The sequence below is a fragment of the Mustela putorius genome, unplaced genomic scaffold (assembly GCF_011764305.1).
Source record: "Mustela putorius furo isolate JIRA1106 unplaced genomic scaffold, ASM1176430v1.1 tig00000592_pilon_pilon_pilon, whole genome shotgun sequence".
In the NCBI taxonomy this organism is placed as follows: Eukaryota; Metazoa; Chordata; class Mammalia; order Carnivora; family Mustelidae; genus Mustela; species Mustela putorius.
Window position 1 is genome coordinate 3,055,289 of NW_025421426.1, and position 18,294 is coordinate 3,073,582.

Genomic DNA, 18,294 nt, shown 5'->3' on the forward strand with positions numbered 1-18,294 from the left:
CATGGGAGCATCTAGAAACCATCAAGCAAGGTGGCAGAGAAGCCAAGAGGCAGAAAAAGGTGATGAGTGCGGAACAGTCCTAAGCTGGAGTCCCTCTGTGTCCTGACTGCACACTCAGGGACAAATCACAAAGCCCTCAGAGCTCCTTGCAAAATCAGAGTGGCATGAATCACCATGCCTGGCCTGTGGAAGACGCCCGTAAGTGGGAGTTTTGCTGTCATTTGCTATCATTATGATCAAACTGCAAGCTGAGGGTTCCGCGGGGGCATCTGGAGAGAGCCCACAGCTTCTACACACTTCAAGTGAGCCTGAAGAACACGGCAGAAACCCGCGGGCATTGTGGAGGACTAACTTTTCCCATGAACCTACTAGTTGCCAGGCTTCTTGGAAAAGAGTTACACAGGCTTATTTAATTTTCACAAATTTTCTAAGAGGGGAGCACCATGTCCCCATTTTACAGACAGAGAACTGGGCCATGGCTTAGGGAGGGAGGATGAGTTAGGATTTGCACCCAAGCCCGAGAGCCTCGGCAGCCAGAGGAAGCATTAACATCACAAGCCCCCGAAACCATCATTCCCTCGGGGACCGGGCAGATGCCCACCCCCCCTTCCTCCATTCAGCGTTTACCCCGGGGCCACCCGTCTGCGTGTCTACCACGAGCCTCAAAGGCAGATTCTTATTCTGGTCACCGGTTTATTCCCCGGGATCAGCGCGGTGTGGGGCCTGGAGAGATGGCCTTCTGGATCGGTGATAACACATGAGCGAGGTTATGCGACTGTAGGAATTCAGGCAGAATCTCTCTGCCTCCTTTTTCTCCCGTCACACGGTTGAATCCACCCCTACCTTATAGGGCCGTTTTGTGAGAATCAAGTGGAATAATGTTTGTAAAGCACTTGCCGCAGGGCTGGCACATTTGGCTATCATAATCAGCATGTCTGCTAGTTCACCATTACACAGCCATTGCGGAGCAGAAGCTGGTGCGTAGTCAAAGCAAACCTATGTCTGTTGTAAGATGAAAGAAACGCAGGGAGGCAGGGAGGGAAGGAGGAATATTTAGTTAATGGATGAATGAAAGGGTGATGTATCTTATAGACATTAATTAATCCAGCCCTTTGCTTTCTCCAGAATGCCATAGAATCCATATTGTTAGGGTTGCCAGACTGAGCGAGTAAAAATACCGAATGCCCAGGAAAATCTGAATCTCAGATAAACAATGAGCACCTTTTTCAATACAAATATGGCCCCTGCAACGCTTGGGACGGCTTCTTCTAAAAACTTACTTGCTGTGTATCTGAAATTCAGATTTAACTGCGTACCCTGTATTGTATTTGGTAAGTTTAAATGCTGTTCACCCTGAATGTGTGTTTTTAACAAGTCACCCAAAACAAAGGTGGCAGTTATTGGACTAGAATTCATTTTTGCCCCGAATTTCAAGGCTAGGTGTGCTTTAAACTTGTATACTGTATTACATGATAATGACTATAATTTCAAGTCCTTGTGCATTTTAGACTCATTGATTTGCTCTTTGTTTAATTCCTATTATTCGAGAGCGTGTGGTTTTTAAAGGTATATGCAGATACTTACTGAAATCGTTTTAGATTACTTCTGTCCTAAAATAGGGATGCGCATTTAACATCATCTAATTAATTTTTAATGAAAAGTTGCCTTTAATATTTGGCAGAGCCTTTAGCAGGATTTACGACCTATCTAAGAAAGGAAAGGAAATTCAGGCCAAAATTTGCGTCCCACAGAGAACAGAGATAGGGCAAAGCTCCCAAATTTTCCATAACATCTTGACCATGCTTTCTAAAACATCATGTCATTTTGTACAATTTGCGCTATCATGCATACCAACGAAAATTAGAGTTCTGGATAACAGTGATCTCATTTTGTGATCATTTAAAAACCTATCTGGTTAATTCTAAGCAGTGGACAAGGTACTGTGTGGATGCTGTCCTAAGGGAGGACCTCAAGGGTGAAGGAATTCTTCCCATGCGTGGCCAGAGGAATAGAAAGTCCCCCTCCGTGCAAATGTGGGAGCTAGTCAGGCAGACTGTAATGTCTTTAGTATTAACACAAACACACCATGCACACGCACCATTTTTTGTGTACACATAACACACGTATACACCTATAGTTCTGAATGAGTCTTAAATACTCAAACTTTCTTTTTCCTTAAATACTCAAACTCAGTCCTATTTCACGAGCACAGCATCATGGTGTTTATCTAAGAACGGAGCTTTGGTTTCATATAATGGTAGCTCTCTAACGTGGGGCCTCGGAGGTCCAAATCAGAAATATTTATTTTGTACACATGCAGAGGGATGAGAAAACCTTAGCCATGTGTTTAACAGATTTGTTAAGTGCCTTTTATGTAGGTTTTTCCAAATGACCAGTTTACCTTTGCTTCCTGAACAGACATACATGTTTCATATTTTGACTAAGGCTTTCTTTCTCTCCCATCTTTCTATTTACGTATCGCAGTGTTTTGGCAGTGATATTTTTTTCAAAGAATGATTACAGACCTAACAGGTGGAAAATTGGTCTTTATTGTAGCACAAATAAACATTCCCTATTTGTCCTCTTCACCATGGTTTGGACCTACCACTATGGGATTGGAAACATCTCTTCTCGCTGGGTATTCTGTATATATCCACCCTTTTTTTTTTTTTCACCAGAAAAGTATAATAGCAAGTTACATACGATATAAAATGTTATATAGCAAATAAATAGAATGTTGCCAAGCCCCAAGCTCACTTATAGAATTTAATAGATGAATTTTGGCTTTTCTTTCAATGGTGTGAGCTGAACAGATCATGCTTGGAAAGCAAGAGATGAATCTGCTAGTAACACATTTTAATTATCATGATAAAAACATGCAAACAAAACAACAGTCTTCATTTGGACCCAAGGAGCCGTTAGTTATAGGATGGGGTCCCCTTTTATCAGAAGCTGTTAGATCTTCTCAGTGAGGGGACAGTCCCAGATTTTCACCCTTTATTTCCTCTTGACCATCCTCAAACTTGGCACCCCCCCCCCCACCTGGCCGCGAGGTGAACCCAAAGCCACACCACAGAAGTACCTCTCCTCTGCCTGGAACTCGGCTACGGCTCACACTTTTGTGGCTTGATCCAAAAATCTCCTATTTAGAAACAAAAGCTCTGACACTAGGGGCTAGTGAGGGCTTATATGTTACACTGACTGCTGATACTCTTACTGTGAAGTGACCCAAAGAACGAATCGGTCACCTCGCGTGATGGAAACTGGACTCGAACGTGTGGAAGCTTTAAGTCAAGTCAGGTCCCTGTCCGTGGGGCCCGAGGGGGAGGACAACCTGAGTGCGTGTGGGGGCCCCTAGCATGTAGGGGGTATCATGCTGAGAGAAGGAAGTGGACAAAATACAAAAAAAAAAAAAAACAAAAAACAAAGAAGAAGAAGAAGAAAAAAAAAAAAGAAAAAAAGAAGGCGATGAAAGGAGTATGTGAAGGACCCAGCCCGGAAAACATCTGAAAGCGGCCGGTGGGGCCAAGTCTGCCAACGTATTTGACCTTGGCTTCTGTCCTCTTTCCTGGAGGTGACATAGAGAGTCTGGGCACTGGTGACTATACAAGGCACAGAACTTCTATGATACATGACACAGATGAACTTGAAGCTGTGGGACCGACCCCATGCGCATCAGCAATGGGTGTTCAGAAAGTCATCCGTTTCTTTAGGTAAAGGAAACTCAAGGGTGTGCAGTTCAGCTACCTTGGTTAAACGTGGACGCTGAGAATAGTCTATCTTAAAGCAAACCAGAGGACGAGAGAAGAAAACACGCTTCCTCTCTCTGACCTCCGTGTTCTGTAGAGCATATTTTCCTGCCGTCTGACTGACTACACAGGCAGAAGCTTTTTCCCAACAAACCTAACGGAGGCAAGAAACAGAGGGATGGGAGAGAAGGGAGCAACCGGCCCGAAAGGAAGCTGCAAAAGCATGAATTACAAGTAATAATAATCATCAAGTTCACGAGCTGCTGGAGCGATCTCTGCATAGCAGCTGCCCCCAGGAACTCTACAGGGTTCGTCCTGCGGCTCACCCTTCGCTCCAGTCTAAGTCATTAGCATCGCTATGGGAAGGCGAGGGGGTGAAACGGGACAGTGACGGAGTCCGCACGTATTAACTAAAACGAGGTGTAGCCTTGGCTGGACCTTCAGAGCTGGGCCCTGGGTCAGGAAGGAGGTCACGTCCCACGCAGCGGGGCTCTGTGAACTCCAGGTCTCTGAACCCATTTCCTGCTACTCATCACCGACCCTAACCCGGGGACAGTGAGACGCTTAGGACTTATGTTCTAGTCTCTCATACCAATAAGTCCTATTCCAGCAGGCTACTGTCCTCTTGGTACCGAGACACATGAGCTGCCTCTACACGGACCCATCTCCCATCAGGACGTTCCTCACAAGGCTACTGGGCCATCACCTGGGAGCAAACCCGTACCTGCAGAGCTACTCTTCATCCACGTCCGTTACAAACTGTGAATGGTGCTCGGGTGACTTGCTGTGCGTTTTGCTTAGGTGGAGTTTTACCGCGTGTTTGCTCACAAATGTCCGACAGCACAACTTACACTTGAATTTAGAGTCTGTATCCTCTTCGCCAGCTATGGTTTCCGGAGACCTCTGAGCCGACGACACGCGGGAGATCTCTGGTTCCGCCTTGCTTTGCTGCTCCACGGCCACGCGGGTCATGTCCTTCATTTGGAAACCCAGGTGCGACTCTAAGTGACTGATGTAGGTAGAAGGCGTTCTGAACTGGGAGGCACAGTCACTGCAATAAAAGATAGGGTGTCCCTTGTCCATGTTTTTCAGAAACTTCGTCCCGCCCGTTTTCCTCAGCTGGTACTTGACGTTGGCCAGCCAGTGGCTGATGGTGGTCATGGAGAGCCCCGTGAACTTGGAGATCTGCATGCGCTCCTGAGGGCCCAGGTCGGAGAGCAGGTACTTGCCCTCCGACGTCTGGAAGAGGCTGGAGGCGAACTGCGCCTGCAGAATCAGGAGATGCTGAGGGTTCCAGTTGGACTGCCGGCCTTTCCTCTTATGCAACGTCGACACCTCGCTGGAGACGTCCTCGAAGCGCCGGACATCCATTTCCAGCTTCACGGGGGGCCCGCGTGAAGAAGCGGCGGGCTTGGGCGTGGTGGCCTTGGGGAGGACCTTGACCATGTCGGCGATGTCAGACAGAGCGTGCTTCTGAGGGGGGGACGTGCAGGATTGTGCTTGCGAGGACTCGGCTTTCTTGCTCTTGGACTTGGTCAGGTCGATGGGCTGATCGTTGCTCTCGAACAGGTAGCGCCTGGACACGCTGGCTGGCCGCGTGGGGGCGGGACTCAGGCCCTGCTTGTCCATGACGCTGAGAGCCGACTTGTGGAACATCGAAATTGTGCTTGAGCTTGGGCTGGAGCAGGAAGGGGAGCGCAGGGGTTCCGTGGCCTTGCCCAGGTGGTTGTTGAGGACGGACTGCAGGGCGCTGAGCGGGTTGATGCACGGCAGGGCCGGCGCCCGCGGGGGGAGCGTGCACCCGTTGCTGAGAGAGGGCGCGGGCTCCAGGGTCGGCCGTTTCTCCGGCTCGCCGCCCTCCTCCCCCAGCCTGGCCTCCTCCTTCAGCAGGCAAGGCTCGGCCTTCTTGGATTCCGACGGGGTTTCGCTTTTGGCGAAAGCGTCCCCATCGCTGTGGCTGAAAGGCGACGCCTCCTCCTGGGGGCTCTCTTTCCCGCCCTCCTTGGCGGCTTCCTCTTTGTCGTCCGGCTCCTTCTTCACTTGGGTGTATGGGGCCAGGTTGGCGGGCACGGAGACCAGCGGCATCACTTTCCACTTGGGGGCAATGGGCCTCAGCTTGTTGGGGAGGTTAGGCCGGATCTGCAGGACCTGGGATCCCAGGGGCAGAGCAGGCTTGGCGCCCTCGGACAGCTGGTAGGCTGCGTGGATGCTGGGGTACGCGCTCCAGCTGGGAGCCCCGTTCTGGGCCTTGTTGATGGCTGTGGTGACGGTATTTTCCAGTGACTTCAGAATGTCCCCTCCGCCCTTGGAGCCGTCCTCCAGGTCCTCCTCCCTTAGGTACTGATATTTCACCGTGGGGTCTAACGGCTTTTGCAGGGGATCGTCGTACTCCTCCCGTTTCATGCCCTTCTCACCCTTATTGCTCTCCTCCGGTTTCCCCTTCTTGCCCTCTTTCTTCAGCTCAGGGGTTGGGGCTGCCCCCTCGGAAGCGGAGTTACCCGAAGGCTTGGGAGCAAGCGAGTCACTGCTCGGGGCGTCAGACAGCGACTGCATCTTCTCCACGGCCAGGGGGTCCAACACCAGCTGCTTGCCCTTCTTGGAGGCCGAGCTGGTGACCTTGAGGAAGTGGCCGGTGACCATCATGTGGGTGGTGAGCTGCTGTAGGGTGTCGTGCGAGCTCCCGCACTCCATGCACTTGAGGATCTGGGACTTGCAGGCTTCGAACTGCCACGTGTAGCTGGCGCCGTTCTGGTAGCCATAGCGGTTGTTGGAGGAGAGCTGCAGGCCGGTGGGCTTCTGGGAGGAGAACGGGTCCGCCAGCGAGCCCGTGGTCGAATCGGGGGAACACGGCCGGTTGACGTCGAAGACGCGCTTCTTGGCCGGAGTGACCATTTTCGAGGAAATGGTTGGGACTGGCTCCTTCAAAGGCACTTTTTGGTAATGTTTTGTTTTTATCATGTGGACGCTCAGGTCTTGGAGGGAATCGAACGAGTCGCCGCAAAACATGCACTTGAGAACCTTCTGAGCGTCCTCCTTGTCCATATCCTGGAAAGCCCGCTTCCGGGGCTTCGAGTAGCTGGCGGGGCGCAGCTTGTCCTTCTTGCGGTTGTCGTCCTGGTAGTGGCCCGTCTCGTTCATGTGCACGGTGAGCTCGACCAGGGTGTCGTAGGCCGCGCTGCACTGTCGGCAGCGGAACCGGCTGGCCCCGGTGAACACCGTCCCGCACATCTTGCTGCTCTGGCGGTACAGCTGCACCGAGCTGAACAGGCTGGGCTTCCCCACCGACCGGGACGGCAAGTTCTGCTGGAGGCTCTTGGACAGCGCATCCTGGTGCCAGTCGAAATCCGTCTTGCTGCTGCCATTGCGGGTGTCGCAACTGCGCCGCTCGCCGCTGGACAGCTTGAAGCCGAGGCCCAGGCCCGACCAGTAGGAATCCGACAGGATGTTGGCATAGACGGCGGTCATTTTATCCATGCAGTTGTGGCTTTCGTTGGGCAGCTTGGGGTGCACGCCGGCTTTCTGGTCCGAGGCATCCTGACCGCAGACGCTCTTGGCGTCCGACACCGGATCGCTGGCATCGCTCAGCAGAGACTCGTTCTCCGCATCCTGGTTGGACAAGTGGCTCCCGGGAGAGTTCTGGTAGCTGAAGCAGCCCTTCTGCTCTGGGCCCGTTTCTAGCTCCTCGTCTGTCCCCGGGTCATTGCTGCCCTGAAACTGAGCTACTGAACGGCTGTCCTCCTCTTCCTCCTCCTCTTCTTTTATTTCCTCCTCTTCCTTCAGCTGTTCCTCCTGGGCATAGCCTGCGAAGGAGAAGAAGAAGAGATGTGGTAAGATGACAAGTGACCTCTGCCGACCCAAGCTCCCCATTGAGACTCAGCGCTTCCGAAACGGACGGGATAGCCGCGGAATTTACGTTTTTGTGAACTGCAAGCCACGGACACGGGAAAAAGCCAAATGATATCTTTTGTGCTATCTCATGTCTTTGTTTTTAATTGATAGAGGAGTCACGCATCTTTTAAATGCCCAGGGTCCCAAGTTAATAATTTTCATACTTAAGGGGTATCACTCCAATGCTCCAACAGTGGGACAGTCTCTAAGTCCATAGGTAGGACTTTCAAGAAAGCTGGGTGGAAACTCCAACCCTACAAAGACAGATCTCTCTAGAGAAGGATGTTGGCTCATAAGAAAACTAAGACTTGACTCTTAGCATCTCTGTGGTAGGGTTCCTCAAGACACTGGGATATACTGGCATACAATTTCTTAATAAATCATTGTTGAGTGCTCACAGGTAATTTAGATGCATGGCCATCATATTTTTGATAGCCAGTCTCTTTTTGTTATAACATTTTTATTTGTAGAGAGTCACACAGCAGAAAGAGAGATTATGGAGTATTGAAGGAAATCTTCCATTGATAGCTGAAAAATTATGTAAGCTCAGCAAACATAATGATTTTAAAATAATAGCAAATGATGTCGGAATGGGAGATTTGGGGAATATCCTATTATTCTCAAACAGGTTTATGAAGACCTTTTCATACAAGGCTGAAAATGCCCTCTCGATCTTGTGCCTGTAATTTCAAATGCTTTGTGATTTGTGGGTACCCGTCATGAGATGCCAATTATACGTTTGATTTGTAGATGCAAAATGCTATTGGAGATGCATGCCTTCCCTTCTCTGAGAGGATTTAGGGCCAGTAATTGCATAGGGAAAATGAAGGCATGAGAGAGCGGGTGCAAAGGGAATTAATGGGCAAATATCCATCAACAGATATGGGGAAAGTGACTATTTATGCCCATGTGTTCATTTCCTTCACCTGGCCTTTTCAGAGCCACGTGGATAAAATGTAACTAAAGAAGCACAAAAGCAAAGGAGACTCAGTCTTAGATTTGCAAGGCTTGCATGATCTCAGTGCAATGTTTTCTCCCCCTGTTAGCCTCTCTCTCCCCTCTTAGTGCAGGTGGGTCCTTGGGAGAAACCCTAGGGTGGGGGCGCATTTCTGTTCACCAGCGAGAAAGCTTGAAAAAGGGAGATCAGGTGTGGAGGTCTGTCCTGGGAGGCGGGCAGAGGGATTTAAAAGACAAGTGATTTTTTTTGGTGGGGGGAGAGAGAAATAAGTTGGCTCCAGCCAGACACTCCAAAGGTTCCTGCTGTGGCTGCTGAAGATGACCATTTATTGATGAACTACTATCTCCTAGGAACTTTGCTGACCACCGCAAATGCCTTCTTTCATTTTGTGTGATTATCCACGTGAAGTGGGAACTATGACAAAATTGAGGCTCTGAGGTTAAGAAGTTTACCCAATGCCACAGAACTAGCATCTCAGAGTAATGACATTTCTCTGGTCTGTTTGATGAGAGAATCCATGGTCCTAACCACACCAGCCCACTCTCTATGACCAGCCTCACCAATAAGAAAACTTTGTGGAGACCCTAAAGTTAAAGGTTCATTGAAATGTCACTAGATTGACAATCACTTCGGAGAGGAGAACTATGGGAATGCTGGAGATAAGAGCCCATGATTTCAAAGGCATTTGATATAGGGTGCCCGGGTGGCTCAGTTGGTTAAGCATCCGACCCTTGATTTCAGTTCAGGTCATGCTCTCAGGGTGGTGAGACCGAGCCCTGTGTCAGGCTCCATGCTCAGTGGGGAGACTGCTAAGGTTCTCTCTCTCCGTCTCCCTCAGCCCCTCCCCACCCCATGTGCACTGTCTCTCTCTCAAATAAATAATTTTTTTTTGAAAAAGCATGATACCATAAAAAAAAGAGGAAATGAAAAAACAGTTTAGCCACTAGGTTGGTGGTTTTGCTAATTATTGTATTGTTACTGGTGTTGTGTTACTGCTTTCCTAGCAAGCTGTCAAGTTTTTCGTTAAACTGGTGTTGCTGGTCTCCAGTTCCATACATTGACTTGAAAAAACAAAAGCTACTCAATCTAGTTGGGCAACCATTCATCAGTGGTCACTGCTTGCAAGAAAAACTCCGCTTCAAACAGCTGGATGTCTACGTTAGACCCCCCCCCCCCCTCACTGCATTTGATTTTTCCAGGACCAATTTGTATGTTTGTAAATGAGTATTTGGTATGTTAGTCATATCATTAAGTTCAAGGAGGATGCCTATTATAAAATTAATAAATGAGTTGTTACACAGCCAAGCAAAATACTCCAGAGTCAGGCAAATTTTATCAATCAAACAGGGTCACTTTTGAGAATTCGAAGAGCTTTATTGCTCAAAAACTGGGACAAGACTCATTAGCCAAGGCTGTTCCAGGCCAACCGAGACATACAGTTACCACATCCCTGAGTAGTATGATCATAGCATCACAGCAACACATGCGTGCATGTGCGCACGCACACACATACATTCCTACACACACAGAGCCAGTGGGGGGGGGAATCTATTAGGGGAAAAGAGGACTTTCCATCACTGCAATGGGTTAAGAGCACGGTTGGGTTTTACGCATCTCAGTATTTCTGGTGCCTAGCACAGGGCCTGACATTTGGTGGGAAGCAAGTCATGTTATTGTGCGTGTGCGTGTGTGTGCATGTGTGTGTGTGTGTGTATAAAGGAGACGTGCATGAGTGTATGTACACGAGTGTATGTGTGCACGCACACTCCTCCCACCCCAATCTGCCCACCCAATATAGTCATTTTCACACAAGGAGAAAAGAGGTGGTTTTTTTTTTTTTTTTTTTTTTTTTTTTTTTTTTCCCCCCTGGCTGACATTTGGAAGCTGAGCTTTCCGGACCAGCTCAGCTCTCCAATCTACTTTGTCCTTCTAAATGGATTCCCCAGAAGAGAAGTCAGAGACAGCAAACGCCTCCCCCACAATACAGATAAAATTTTCTGCTTAATTAGGCATTGATATGTTTACTATAACCTTTACAGAAGAGTAACTCGTGCTGAGAGACCCTTTTTGTCTGTTTTCTTCTGCAGAACAGACTAAATCTCATGCACCCGATAAGGTAACGCATTGAAAAGCTTCATAAGAAAGTGCCAAAGCATCCGTCAAAGCGAGTGTATTTTAACGATGGCTGAGGGTTCCAAGGAGTTTTTAAAAACACATTTTAATATTATACATTTAAAGCCGTTCGCTTGACTTAAGTGATTTCGTGTGCCACCGGCGGCTGACGCGAGGGGAAAGACAGCCAGAACATGGTGATCTGGGTACGTAATGAGTATCTGTCTCTCTCTCACTATCGATGATTTGTTTAATACGATTGCATCGTGTGTAAATCTTGGTAAAGTGGATGAGTGGCAAGTTTATTCTTATGAATACTTATTCAACAAAAGAAGATGATCACAATTATGCGAAGGCACAATGAAAAGAACTGTTCTCTGGAGAACCTCCTTGTGGATCTCAGGTTCAAGATCAAACTCTGTGGTGGCAAACATCTCCCTTTCCAACCTAAATTTCGAATCTCATCCCTTGCTGCTGCCGGATCCTGGCCACATGATGCTTGCCCATCCCCAGGATGGCGAATTCATAAGCAAACCCTCTCAGTGCTCTAAGTGATTGACTCCACGGATGGTTTCCCTTGTACATGACCACCGCGCCGACTGTGCCGCCATTATTCTTCCCTAGGGTGAGGAAGTGGCCTTCCTGCTTCTGTATCCTCCAGATTGTTTTTCAGAGAACAGCTAGAATATTCTTTCTCCAAAGAATAAGCTATTGGGTGGTGATATTGTTCTGTTTTAACCCCTGCATTGTTTTTGTGCTGCATTAAAATGAAATCCAAACCCTTTGCATGGTCTGCAGAGCTTGTAGGACTTGGCCTCAACCTCCCTGCTTGATTTTTCCATACCCTCATTCTGCTTTCCACGCCCGAGAGGTGACATTGTACTCGCTCCTTCCTGAACCTGCCAATCCCTTCCCTGATGTGGTTCTCTGCAGCTGCAGACCTCTCTGCCTGGAAAGTTCTTTGGACCTTCACGCTGTGATTCCTTTTCATTCTTCAGGTTGTGCTTACAGGGTCTCTTCTGGAGAAGCCTGTCCTGACCAGTCTCCCCTTCTCTGCATAACTCCAGATCACATCTCCCTGCTTACTGAGATCCGGTGGCACCCACCCGACTCTGAAATCCTCTGGTTTCCCCACGGCTTGATTCTTTCCTCCCACTAAATGCGAAGGGGAAATATTTGTCTCCCGGGAAGACAGAGACCTTGCTTCTCCCAGCACTCAGACTGCACATTGGTGCAGATCGGTGTCCACAAATTATCTGAGCGAATGAATGAATAGATCATGCAAAAGCAAAAGGATTATTCCAGTTGCAAACTCCACCCCCATGTGCAACTGTTACCTGTTACAGGCAATGCTGCCTCCCTCCCCTTCAATATAGATCAGGTGAGAATTACAACCATCCCCGACCAGCTCCTCTCAACAATAAAACCAGAACAATCCCATAATCCCATAAATCATCTTTTCAGACCAACATAGCCACCAACGTTCTTGTTGCTAGAAAGCCCTGAGCTGTGAATTTAAACTTTTAAGTAGCAAGACTGAAAAGAAGCATCAAGACTGCAAAGCATCAGAAAATGTGCTCTTAACGTGAGCAGACTTTGAGTCAAAAAAGACTCACATGAGGTCACCTGGGTGGCTCAGTGGGTTAAGCCTCTGCCTTCAGCTCAGGTCATGATCCCAGGGTCCTGGGATCGAGTCCTGCATTGGGCTCTCTGCTCAGCAGGGAGCCTGCTTCCCCCTCGCTCTCTCTGTGCTGCTCTGCCTACTTGTGGTCTCTCTCTCTATGTCAAAGAAATAAATTGAATCTTAAAAAAAAAAAAAAGACTCACATGTGGGAACTTTCAAAGTATGGATGAGCTTTGTCACGAATAAAGTACACTAGCTGCTCCACGATATAGATCCTGCAAATATTAAGCTGGTCTTCTCCTGAATTCTTGATTTTACAAAAAAAAGTCACCTGAGAAATATATTTTGCATGCTGTGAATTTTTTACCCTATTAGTATATGGTTAAAATTCAGAAATAAATCCCTAAATTTAGAAATTTTCTCTTCTATCAAAGGTTAAAAAAACAAAAGAGAAACAATTTTTTTAAAATTATGATTTCAATTGTTCCAAGAATGTCTGTCTCTTCAGAATGAATTAAATGAAATTGTGCAAAATAATTCCTGGGTGGCATGGTGGTAGATAACAGATTTTTTTTTCTTTTTTTTTTTTTGCGAGGCATACATTTTTGTCGTTGTCTTGAAAAGCCACCATGAAGTGTTTGCTGCATAAACACTGACAGTTTTTACTTTTTTATTTTTTAAGATTTTATTTATTTATTTGACAGACAGAGATCACAAATAGGCAGAGAGGCAGGCAGAGAAGGGGAGAGGAAGCAGGATCCCCGCTGAGCAGAGAGCCTGATGTGGGGCTCGATCACAGGACCCTGAGATCATGACCTGAGCTGAAGGCAGAGGCTTAACCCACTGAGCCACCCAGGCGTCCCAAACACTGACTGACAGTTTTTAAAGGGGCAGGAGAGGTGGGGACAGGAATAAAATCAAATTCAAGAAGGTCGATTTTCAAAAAACTAAACCAGAACTCAACCAAGACCTCATTTGAAAACATATCCAGTGGTGACAGGATCATTTTCACCAATGTAGCCCACTAAATGACAGTTTAAAATCACACTAAAGTTCCACAGTGCGTAGAGCAGCCGTCGACGTCGAGGAAGGGTTCGCGAAGACTTCTCGCCGTGGGCCCCGTAGGTATGCCACATGGCGACACGGAGGAAGGCCTCCCCGTCACAAGACTCTAGTGTTTTGGTGACTGTGGTCTAGAAACCCGTGAATATGTACATTATTATTGGCACTCATTGGCACTCTGGTTGGCAGGCTGAGTAAAGAGATAAGATGTTGTTCAAGGAGGTGGAGGTACTTCCCGTGGTGGCCGGGCCCGAGGGAGGGCCCTGTGGAGCCGGGCTCGCGGGAGCCGAAGCTCTGTGCTTCAGCACGTGCCGGGCTAGAGGGCCAAGAGGGGGGTCCCCGACATGCTGCAGGAGCGCAGATATCACATTCTGAGACTCTAGTTACCCCCCAGCCCAGGCTCCATCTCCCTGTAGACTGGGGAGATCGTCGAAGCTCACGTACCTTTCTAAACAGGACCATTTTCAACAGGGAAAGGACCGTTCACAGTATGTGGTTTTTCAATCCCTGTCCCACTACACACAACTCATTCATGTAAGGGTGACGTGTACACACGGGTCCAGAGAGAAGGGCTTGTTCCCTGCGGCGGAAGGTCGGAACTGAACAAAGCGAGATCCTTATTTAAAGAATGGTGGAGAGGGGCTGGGTGCAGCGGTGAGGGGTGGGGGGTGGGCTGGGGGCTTCTCCCGAGACGGTAAGTGCTCTCTAGAGACGGACCCAGAGCTTTCTGAAGGTCACTGAGAACGACGCATCTCTTTTATTATTTCCTATAGACCATTTGGTTAATGGAAACATTTTACTTGTATGCTGAGGTGCATAGCAGGTGGGGTCTGAGTGAAGCAAAAAACACATCCATTTAGTTAACGTCTCTTCTTGTGGGCACTTTTCTGAGCCCTTTTCCAATCATTTTGCACCATGAAGCTATTTTCTCATCTCGCTCTGTATCTTGCTCTGCGTCTTGGTCATCAGCGAGCAAAGGACAACGCGAGTTTACATGAGGGGAAGGGGATCCTCTGTCATCACCTTGTGGTTTGTCTGTTTATTAATTTAATCAAGAAATATTTACTTTGCAGCTACCACATGCGAGACACTTTTTAGTCAAGTTCCACCGGAGCGCCCGTCACCGGGTCTCCAAAGGCCGAGGACAGTAGAGGGATGAGTTGTGGAGAGAAGCCGGACGCTGCGAGGCTGGGATAGAACGAGGTCACGGAAGGGGAGGTGGAGGTGGCCAGGTAACCGAAGTGGGCCAAGTAGGCCAGATGGAAGAAAAAGAATTCTCAGCTGCAAAGGTGAATGTCGTTGGCACTCATTTAGATAGACGCAGGGGAGCTGCGGGCCGTGGGAAATTTCCATCAGAGCGAAAGGGTGTGGGACTAGCCATGGGGTGGGGTGGTCTAAGGGCTGCCAGAATTGTGTGGCTACACCTTGCCAATGAAACCAAGTATGTCTGGGACCCACCCGACTGCACCCTCGGAACCCAGGCATCCAGGGCAGGCAAAGAGTGTGAAGATTGGGTGCGCTCTGCTGGTCCTTCTGTAGACCAGATCTTTGACCTTGATTCCTTACCACGTGGAATAAGGGTGATAGTCCCAAGCCTGCCCAGCTCATGGGGCTCTGTCGGGACACAGAAAGTGGATGGTAAGCCCTCACTGCACAAAGCTTGGTCCTTAGAGCGGCAGCAGCATCACCTGAGAGTGCGTTAGAAATGCAGACTCTCCCCCCAACCCAGGCCTACAGAGCAGGAGGCATTTCACAAGCTCCCCAGGGAATTCCTCCACACAGACAAGTTTGAGAAGCCCCACCGTGAACTGCAAAACTGTTAATTAGTGCCACAATATTTAGCAATCTGCTTCTCTCTCTCCCTGTGCTCTTATGTGTGTGTGTGGGGTACCAGCTTTGGGAGAAGACAAGGCATCTTTGAGAGGGCCAGCCCCCGTCCTCTCCAAGAGCCAAAAGATGAAATGCCTGGGGCCTTGACCACTGCTCCCAGTTTACACTGGGAAGCATGGAGCAGGAGGAAAACAAAAGTTACTGATTCAAGGACTGACCCGTTAATGAAGAACTAGGATGGCCCCTGGGCCGTGGCATCAGGCAGGTCTCCCTTCAGATCTGCCACTTACTCCTTCATGGGAAAGTTGCTAAACCTGCCGGAGGCTTCGCTTCCTTGTCTACAGAAATGGGAATGATTACAGTGTCTACTTCATAGGAAAGAGAGAAGGATCAAATACGATGACGTATGCAAACCACCAAGGCTGTAGGACAACCTCCCAACCTCCCGGGCCTGTCCGAGGCTTTTTATAAACACGGCATATCCTGACCTCCCACCTGAACCCACAGACAGCTGACATCAGTTGACTTTGGCATCTTTTTATCCCTAAATCCTATTCCAAGCCAACAGCTTTTGGGTGATATTTACATTAGATGTGAACCAGCTTTGTATGTGTCATGCCTAAGAAAGGAGCTTCCTTCAGTTTGGGATTACTTAACATGAAATCATTCTTCCAAGAAGCCAGTGGTATGTGTGCTGGGAACTTCCACACAGCAGTGTGCAAACATCGAATAGCAAGTTGTTACGTCATTACCCATAGTGATCGTATCTGCATGCCTCCAGAAGTAAAGCAATGAACCATCCAAGGGGAAAGGTCTATGTTGGAGGCCTTGGGCTTTGCACTGAGAGAAATGACTAATGCTCAAATCAGAAGGTCTAGAAAAACGCTCTGCATTTAGCTACCTACAATATCCATCTAGTGTATAGTCTTACCGTGAAATGTCCTGGTGACAATTTTAAAAAGCAAAAGGAGAAAATATTCATGGAGGAGGGTTAGAAGGGGGCTAGTTCATCAGCTTTCTGGTGGTTCCCGTTTACAAGTCATTATCCTTATATTATCTTCACGCCAAGAGGGCCATAAATCAGAAGCAGGGGATAAAACGAAATGAAACGAAATCAGGACAAAGAAACGACACAATAGGACTGAGGCTTTCCTAGGAAATTAAGCTTTTTTAAGCTTTGACTTTTCAAGCGGGAGCAACCGTTTTCAGCAAAATGGACACCCTGATTTTCTATACATCTTCCTCACCCAGGGAGATAGAAACACACTGACATTTGTAGTTCTTTCCAGACTGGAAAGTTTGGATGGGTTTTTTTTTGTCCCCAAGAAAAGGGACATGAATCATTGTCCAGAACGACCTTCAGAAAGTATATGAAGCTGAGGTAGCATCTGTATTTTTTCAGACAATATATTCCCATTTTACTTCAAATAACATCGGCGCATACAACCCACGGAGTAAGAAGGTGATTTTGTTCCCTGCTTGCCTGGCCTGAAGTCAAATGTCTTTTCTTTTGTTTTCTTTATTTCTCTTTCTTTATCTTTTCTTCTTTTCATCCCTTTCCTTTCTTTTCCTTTTCCTTTTCTTTCTTTCTTTCTTTCTGGTAAATGCTGTTTCTTTCTCTGAAATATTTCATGCAGATAATGGATAATGACCACCTCTCTTTGTCTTTTCTCGAAGATGTCTAACTGCATTAGCCAGAACCGGAGAAATTTTAACTTGTTTCTTTTGCTAAGTTCATGGCTGTGACCACTTCCCATTAAGAAAGAGAGAGAGATAAAGAAAGAGAGAGAGAGAGAGAGAGAGAGAGAGAGAGAAAAGCTCACACTTCCCTCAGAGAAGCTGAATTGGCACTGACAATAATCTGGTCTTTGCTTTCCTGGTGAAGAGTCTTTGCTGTCCCTAGAATCTGAGGTGGAAAGACCTTATGGCCAGTTTGGCTCTAGCTTGGGGAGGATTTCCTTGTCCTGGTTTTCATCAGTTCTACAATTAATGGCTTAAACATTGGATCGTCCCTCTCTTATTTGCATTGGATTCCCCACCAAGATGATTGTTATGACCAGTCTGGCTATGGGCATCACCATTCCTTGCCATCCTTCCCACCAGGAGTTGAGCCCGGTCTCCACCATGATACAATTGGATCTAATCTAAGGTTTGGGGAAAGCTTTTAGCTCAAGCTTTCGTGATGTGCTTTCACCATTTTATTCACACGTTAGTCAAGGAAGCACTCAACATACATTGGACGGCTTCAGTAATGGAGAACTCCCAGGTTCGAGGAAGCTTATTCTCTATTAAAAGAGAAATACTAATAGCTAACATCTATTGAGAGCAAATGTTCAAGTAAGAGCCACTGGGCTAATTTTTTATATGTGTTACATTATTCGATCCCCACAACACTATATGTCTTTCCAAATCCGTGGTAACAGATGAAGGCATTGCATTGCCGAGAATGTTAATTACATCTCCAGAGGCATGGAGCTGAATTGGGACTTGAATTTGGATCTGCTGAGCTTTACAGTCTATGCTGGACTCTTCTTTCTCCCTTCACTCCCTGTATCTAATTTGTCAGCCAGACATGTCAATGCTATTTCCAAAATAAATCTAAACTCTGCACAATGTCATCCACCTCGACACTGCTGCCTTGGTTCAGGCTGCTGTTAGTTCTTCTCAGGTAGATGTGGCGACCTCCTCAATTGGTGGCCAGGCTTGCTCTCCTACAGTCCTTCAACCTGCGTGGCAGTCACGGGGACCTGTTCACTGGAGCCCCGGCTTCCTCAGCATAACCCCTCTCAGCCCCCGGGTTCACACTTCCTCATGCAGCTTGTAGGCTCTGACCTTGCCTCTTTCCATTTCACACCCCCTCCCCTCAGTGTCCCCTTGTTGACATCTAAGTCCAAATTTCTCCTACCTGTTCCCGAACTCACCGAATTCTTTACCCTTCTAAGATCTTGGAAATTCTGCTTCTTGTACATGGAAAGTCTTCCCCTTTTCTTAATTCTAATTCTTTCTCAGTCTTTTAGTGTCAGGACAAGGCCTGTCTTCAGAAGGGACATCCCTGATTACTGTAACCACCA

General features: G+C 47.8%; 1 protein-coding gene across 3 annotated transcripts in view; it reads right to left on the bottom strand.

Annotated features, from left to right (window-relative positions):
* TSHZ2 (teashirt zinc finger homeobox 2) overlaps positions 1 to 18,294 on the bottom strand; it is a 431,876-nt gene that overhangs the window by 170,159 nt on the left and 243,423 nt on the right. The window contains exon 2 of one of the 3 annotated variants that reach the window (XM_004759876.3): positions 4,601 to 7,549. In XM_004759876.3, coding sequence (XP_004759933.1) covers positions 4,601 to 7,549 — 2,949 coding nt within the window. Of the gene's footprint in view, positions 1 to 2,526; positions 7,550 to 18,294 lie in introns of those variants that run through there. The other 2 variants (XM_004759875.3, XM_045082073.1) reach the window with 2 other exon arrangements.